Source organism: Oncorhynchus gorbuscha, linkage group LG19 (assembly GCF_021184085.1).
Source record: "Oncorhynchus gorbuscha isolate QuinsamMale2020 ecotype Even-year linkage group LG19, OgorEven_v1.0, whole genome shotgun sequence".
Taxonomy (NCBI): Eukaryota; Metazoa; Chordata; class Actinopteri; order Salmoniformes; family Salmonidae; genus Oncorhynchus; species Oncorhynchus gorbuscha.
The window spans coordinates 27704739-27712481 of record NC_060191.1 but is presented as its reverse complement, the minus strand read 5'-3'; the positions used below and the strand labels follow the sequence as shown (position 1 = coordinate 27712481).

The window sequence follows — 7743 nt, the reverse complement described above, 5'->3', positions numbered from 1 at the left end:
AATTGAATAATTCCTCAATGTGGGGGAAGAGACATTTGTTTTTATAGAAGTTGAAAGTGGCCATGCTCTTTCCATATGCTGCGAAAGGTTAATAACTCTGGGACTAATGAAAGATAGTCAAAACCCATTTTTGTACCTCTTATGTGGCAATGGATTTTTCAATCGCTAAACACTTGCCTTTTCTAGAGACAAGGTTTTGATGCAGAGACACAGACAAAATGCAATCAACTTCACACAAATTATTTCTAAAACAATTGGTCCACATTAAATCTGTAAATAAATTACTGGTTTTATTAATTAAATACTTTTCAACATTACAAAATACATTCCTGACAAAAAAAGAAAAAACACTTAACAGCTTACAGTCTGTAAACTGGTTCAGCAATTGACAAAAAATGAACTCTCGTTCACAACCAATTTGATATGGAATCCAAAAATATACGCAATCATACACTATTTACATTGCAAAATTAAATATCAGATTACAAAATGGCTGTGCATAAGCTTACAACTAAATGACAATTTCATGCAACACCTTGTGAACGTGGAGAGTCAACCCCTGAAGCCCTTATACAGCAGCCAAGAACTGTGGTATCACAGGTCATCGTCATCATTGTCAAATTTACAGGCATAACATTTCAGAAGAGAAGGATCAAATCCACACCAAATACTTTTCAAAATCATTATACTTTATCCGGGCTTGATAGAGCTTGCCTGGCGCAATGAAACCTATAGAGTAGTCATTTGCAAGATTGCATTCTGCAAACCCTGGCACTTCGGGCAGACTAAAGTGAATGATTTCAAATAGTAGTGTATTTGAACCCAGGTCTGACCCATATGACTCTTAGCGCTTTATAGTCTCACCATTCAAGGCTACCTTCACCTTTATGGCAAAAATATATGTATATTCTTTACAACGAATGAATCAAAAACAAAACCTTTAGCTTGCCTTTTATAAAAGTGTATAGCATAAATATGCAAAAATATGTGACTTTAAAAAGAAATGTACTTTTCTGGTAAACTGCACATAGATCACTCCAATGTGTGTGCCTGTTAAAGCACAGCTCAGTTGTCAAACAGTTAAGTGTGGGTCTGTTCGCAGTGTGTGGAGCTGCCCGGGAGCACGGGAGAGATCGAGTCCCCGTCTAGAAACAATGCCTAGACCCTGCCCCAGCCCGTTATACACTTGTGTAGATCTGAAATGATTGGATAGGAATACGCAATAAGGCAAACCTTTCTATCCAGCCTTTCAGAGGGCAAGGTGGAGTTCTAACACTATTGCTTAATACCTAGTCCAGTCCGTAATAGGTCCTACGGAGCAGTTTGTGACTGACTACTGCTGACTTATGGACCGTGGATCTACAGGGCTGTTTCCGGATGGGGCAGGTGAGTGGTTATTCTACTCTACAGGGTGATGTGAAGCAGTACCGCAGGACTGACAGTGCAGCCATGCAGATCTCTAGCGTTCACTCCTCTTATTGGCAAACAGAGTAAACAACAGTCTAGGGATAAAACCGCCGGTAGTCTACCTCAGCTAGCTACAGCCCCGACTGGTGAACTGTACTGGGAGGTCAGCGTATGATTACTAAACAGCTTTTTGACTAAAACGTCTCGTAAGGGACTCATACTAATGAGAATCAGAGCGCAGGTTGATTCAGCAATTTAGTCAATGGAGGGACCAGTTCTCTGCCTTTAAAGGGACAATCTGCAGTTCAAGCAATAATAAAAGCGGGCAATCCGCCACAGATTTGGTAAACAGCTGAGGGATGGAGCTGGAGAAATGTAACCAAATTCACAAGACAGAGCTATGGATGCAAGGACTGAACAACCATGATATGAAAAGGATAGATTTAACCATGTTGGGGCGATAAAATGTTTGTTTACAATTGCTTGTCTTTTTGTTCGTCAATAATCAATGGGTATATATCATGAATTTAAAAGTAAAACAAAAAATGGATGTAGCAATCACAGATTGTCCCTTTAATGCATATCTGAGGACAAGAGAAACGGGCAGAAATAGCTGCTGCTAAGGACCTAATGCGTGTAGAGGTACGGCCGCACACACTTTCTATTTTCAGGATGTGCGTGGCAACATCATTTTAGAAAAAGTGCAGAAATGTCCAACTCAATTAAAAAGAGGTGAGGAAAGGAGGGGGTTGATCTGAGGGGTAGGTTTTCCACACCTACTTGTGGTAAAATCAGTGCTTCGTATCATCAGTGCACAGACGCCTAGTAAAGAGTCTATGCTGGGATAAACTGGGAAGGTCAATTCAATTCTGAGTTGGGGGCTAAGGGAACACGTTGGGAATACCACAGTGCCAGTCTCCAGAAGACTCCTGGACAACCTCTTCCATGTCATTCAGCTCGGGAGGGACATCCACTCCAGTTTCTGTCCCCTGCTCCAAAGTCACCTCCTGGGACCGATCGGGACCTGTGTCCAAGAAAAAGAAAGACAGAGAGAGAGATAAAGACACACAGAGAGAGAGAGAGAGAGGTAGAGAAGAGAATGAAAGAGAAAGAAAGGACAGAGTGAGAGGGAGAAAGTTACTCATGAACGTCCCTGTTAAAACGGAGAGTGTCAAGGGAAGTCTTTAGGTTCAGTTTCAGAGTTTAAGAATGAACAAAATACAGTGCAACACACAACGCATTTATCACTTGTGAGGTAAGTTAGAGGAAGGGGTGAGTGACAGGTGAAATTGTACCAGAGCCCTTTCTCAATTGTCTAAAAACAAATCCTCTCCTCGCCTCCTCTCCTTCGATGCATTGATCTGGAAGAATTGGCAAGGTGATGATGAGTCAGCCTGAGGACGACGAGTTGCCTTCAGCCATATTGTTTTTCCCAATCAGTGCAGATGAAGAGGTGGTGAGGACAGATGTTGTAAGCAGTCAAGACAGAGCCTTTGTGTTTGGGATCCAGCAATAGACACGAGAGTCAGTTCAGGAGAGGACATTTCCTTTGTACTAACCATCAAATGTTTAAATGGAGATATACAGAACCAAACAGGCACTATGGGGAGATCTATTGAATGAACTCACTTAAATTTGACTGACGCTCTCAATAAAATAGCTATTGTGAATCATCCAGGTGAATGTTTGTTAGAAATGTCCTAGACATTTTTTGTTGTTGCTAGACTTCCCCTATAAGCGCGCAAGGACTGATGCTCACCCTCACACCCACCCCCCCCACACACACACACACACAGTGCCTGGATACAGGCTTTAGCCGTGGTATATTGCCAGAGTTGCATATTCCAGACAGTCCCAACGTCAACATCCAACATAATAATCAATTGAAAATGCTAAATACCGTTCAAACATTTGCCACCGCCATAAGCAATTTGTCACAAAAAAGTTGGCGACTCCCCGTTTCAAGTGAGAATCAGAGCGCTGACTTACAGCTCCAGTCAATCAGCTGTTGAAAGCTTCCGTATGAGCGTCCAGACGAGAATGAAAAGGACAGGTTCTGCCATCACAAGTCTGGCTAACCTTCTCTGTCAAAAGGCCTTTCAGGCAGGGAAAGGTAGCAGAATTGAGAGATGGAGTATCAGCCTGATTTGTGAGCTTTATCCCTATGCGCCATGGTCAAAAGTAGTCCACAAATCAAATCACGTTATTGGTCACATACACATATTTAGCAGATGTTATTGTGGATGTAGTGAAATGCTTGTGCTCCTAGTGCCAACAGTGCAGTAGTATCTAACAATTCACAACAACACACACACATCTAAAAGTAAAAGAATGGAATTAAGAAATATATAAATAATAGGACAAGCAATGTCAAAGTGTCATTGACTAAAATACAGTAGAATAGAATACAGTAAAAACAGTTGAAGTTTACATTCACTTAGGTTGGAGTCATTAACTCTTAGAACTACCCATCCCGGATCCGGGAGAATTGTCATCAACTACACTAATTAGCATAGCGCAACGGTCAAAAAATATTACTAGAAAATATTCATATTCATGAAATCACAAGTGAAATATAGTGAAACACAGCTTAGCCTTTTATCAATCACCCTGTCAGCATACTTCCAAGTTGTGGCAAAAAGGCTTAAGGACAACAAAGTCAAGGTATTGGAGTGGTCATCACAAAGCCCTGACCTCAATCCCATAGAACATTTTTGGGCAAAACTGAAAAAGCGTGTGCAAGCAAGGAGGCCTACAGACCTGACTCAGTTACACCAGCTCAGTCAGGAGGAATGGGCCAAAATTCACCCAACCTATTGTGGGAAGCTTGTGGAAGGCTACCTGAAACGTTTGACCTAAGTTAAACTATTTAAATTCAATGCTACCAAATACTAATTGAGTGTATGTAAACTTCTGACCCACTGGGAATGTGATGAAAGAAATAAAAGCTGAAATTAATCAATCTCGACTATTATCCTGACATTTCACATTCTTAAAATAAAGTGGTGATCCTGTCTGACCTAAGACAGGGCATTTTTTACTAGGATTAAAAGTCAGGAAATTGTGAAAAACAGAGTATAAATTTATTTGGCTAAGGTGTATGTAAACGTCCGACTTCAATTGTACATATGAGATATGTAAAACAGTATGTAAACATTATTAAAGTGACTAGTGTTCCATTATTAGTAAAGTGGCCAGCGATACCATGTCTATGTATATAGGGCAGCAACCTCTAAGGTGCAGGGTTGAGTAACCGGGTGGTAGCCGGCTAGTGACGGCTATTTAACAGTCTGACGGCCTTGATAGAAGCTGGTTTTCAGTCTCTCGGACCCAGCTTTTATGCACCTGAACGGATGATAGTGGGGTCAACAGGTCATGGCTCAGGTAGTTGATGTCGTTGATGATCTTTTAGGCCTTCCAGTGACATCGGATGCTGTAGGTGTCCTGGAGGGCAGGCAGTATGCCCCCAGTGATGCATTGGGCAGACCGTACCACCCTCTGGAGAACCCTGCAGTTGCGGGCGGTGCAGTTGCCGTACCAGGCGGTGATACAGCCCGACAAGATGCTCTCAATTGTGCATCTGTAAATATTTGTGAGGGTCTTAAGGGTCAAGCCAAATTTCTTCAGCCTCATGAGGTTTAAGAGGTGCTGTTGCGCCTAGGGCGGTGGCGGTTATGAAATTTCATCAGCCGGTGATTGTCAAACACTAACTGTCGGTCTAAAGGTTATTGACTGTTAATTAACATTTAGCATCTCCTGGCTTTCACACATAGCCAACAAGCCATTGTAAAAAGTCTAATACATCCATGTTTTTTTATTTTATTTTAGACAGGTCTAAAGAAGCATGATATGTAGTCTATTTCGGAAGAACAGAATAGCATACTCAGAGTTGACCGTATGTTAGGTTCTGATGTGGCTATGCCATATGGCTGTGGGCTTCACTAGTCATTCTGCAGACAAGATTTGTTTATAATTCTGTGGCGTTATTTTATAATATGAAGAATAAAGCTGAATAAAATATACAGGCCCAGTCGAGAGTTTGGACACATCTAACCACTAACCACTTTTATTTATTTTTCTGTGTTTTCTAAATGATATAATAAACACATATGAAAATCATGTAGTAACCAAAAAAAGTGTTAAAACAAAAATATAAGTATAAAGTAAATAGCCACCCTTTGCCTTGATGACAGCTTTGCACACTCTTGGCATTCTCTCAAGGAGCTTCCCCTGGAACACATGTCCAACAGTCTTGAAGGAGTTCCCACATATATCAAGCTCTTGTTGGCTACTTTTCCTTCACTCTGCGGTCCAACTCATCCCAAACCATCTCAATTGGGTTGAGGTCGGGTGATTGCGGAGGCCAGGTCATCTGATGCAGCACTCCATCACCTTCCTTCTTGGTCAAATAGCCCTTATACAGCCTGGAGGTGTGTTGGGTCATTGTTCAATGATAGTCCCACTAAGTGCAAACCAGATGGGATGGCGTATCGCTGCAGAATGCTGTGGTAGCCATGCTGGCTAAGTGTGGCTTGAATTCTAAATAAATCACAGACAGTGTCACCAGCAAATCACCCCCCCCACCACCTCCTCAATGCTTCACAGTGGGAACCACACATGCAGAGAACACCTACTCTTCGACACACAAAGACACGGCGGTTGGAACCAAAGATCGCAAATTTGGACTCATCTGACCAAAGGATAGATTTCCACTGGCCTAATGTCCATTGCTCATGTTTCTTGGCTTCAAAAGGCTCTACAGCTGCACCACCGAGAGCATCCTGACCGGTTGCATCACCGCCTGGTATGGCAACTGCTCGGCCTCCGACCGCAAAGCGTTACAGAGGCTAGTGCGTACCGCCCAGTCCATCACTGGGGCCAAGCTTCCTGCCATCCAGGACCTATAAACTAGGCGGTGTCAGAGGAAGGCCCAAAAAATTGTGAAAGACTTCAGTCATCCAAGTCATAGACTGTTCTTGCTGCTACTGCATGGCAAGCAGTACTGGAGCGCCAAGTCTAGGTCCAAAAGGCTCCTTAACAGCTTCTACCCCCAAGCCATTACTGCTGAAAAATTTATCAAATGGCCACCTGGACTATTTACATTGACACGCCCACCCTTTGTTTTTACACTGCTGCTACTCGCTGTTTATCATCTATGCATAGTCACTTTACCCCTACGTACATGTACAAATGACCTTGACTAACATGTACCCCCGCACATTGACTCGATACCGGTACCCCCAGCATATAGCCTTGTTTTTACTGTAAGTAAGCATTTCACAGTAAGGACTGCACCTGTTGTATTCGGCAGATGTGACAAATAACATTTGATTTGATCCTTGCTTCCGGTCCTGAGCTACAGGCAGTTAGATTAGGGTATGTCATTTTAGGCGTGGGAACAACATCCCCTATACACTTCCTGTTGAACTCAGTCACCGTGTTCGCGTGCACGTCAATGTTATTCTCAGAGGCTACTCGGAGCATATACCAGTCCGCGAGAATTTAGAGAAAAGGGTGTCATCTGGGCTGTGGCGTCCATCAATAATGGACTGGCCTCCTCAGAGAGAAAGCATGTAGGGACGCTCAGGATTTTAAACATTTTTAATTTACCTAGGCACACTAGGCAAGTCAGTTAAGAACAGTGGGTTAACTGCCTGTTCAGGGGCAGAACGTCAGATTTGTACCATGTAAGCTCGGGGATTTGAACTAGTCCAACGCTCTAACCACTAGGCTACCCTGCCGCCCCACTCAATGGCTGGTATCGGAGACTGACAAGCAAGGTTTTGTCTGGCTGTGAATTTCGCACAAGGTCACCTTTCATCTCAGCTCAACCACACACATGCACAAACACTTGAGAGGTGCTCAGGCTTTAGAGTTTTTCTGCCGCGTCTCGAGTGTGATATTCTTGCGGGGGGGAGGGGGTTGTGCGTGTTTTGTGTCTCTGTGTGTCCGTGGCTCACCGTAGCCGTGCGACCTCTTCATGTGCAGCTTCATGTTGCTCTTCTGTGTGAAGCTGATGCTGCAGATCTCACACTTGTAGGGCTTCTCCCCTGTGTGTTTGACCGTGTGTACCTGCAGGGCACTCTTCTGGTTGAAGGCCTTGTCACACTGGGAACACTTAAAGGGACGCTCACCTGAAAAACAGAGAGACACCTTCTCAAGACTTTCAGTACAAAGGTTACTCGCACATGGTGGTGAACTTCGTTGGATGAATACAAAACACACATTCTAATTCAATCTCGTGTGCAGTGAAGGCAATAAAAAAGTTGTCTCGCACGAAAATAAGTTTGAAATATGGAACAGAAGTACTTCTAAAAAGTGAATGCACGTACAGTA

At 43.1% G+C, this 7743-nt stretch overlaps 1 protein-coding gene across 1 annotated transcript in view; it reads right to left on the bottom strand.

The window, feature by feature from the left end:
- Positions 1-264: 264 nt before the first annotated feature.
- Positions 265-7743, bottom strand: part of LOC124004869 (zinc finger protein 236-like) — a 95129-nt gene continuing 87650 nt past the window's right edge. The window contains 2 exon segments of the mRNA XM_046313696.1: positions 265-2431; positions 7368-7541. Of these exon segments, the coding sequence (XP_046169652.1) occupies positions 2289-2431; positions 7368-7541 (317 nt within the window). The 3' untranslated portion in view covers positions 265-2288.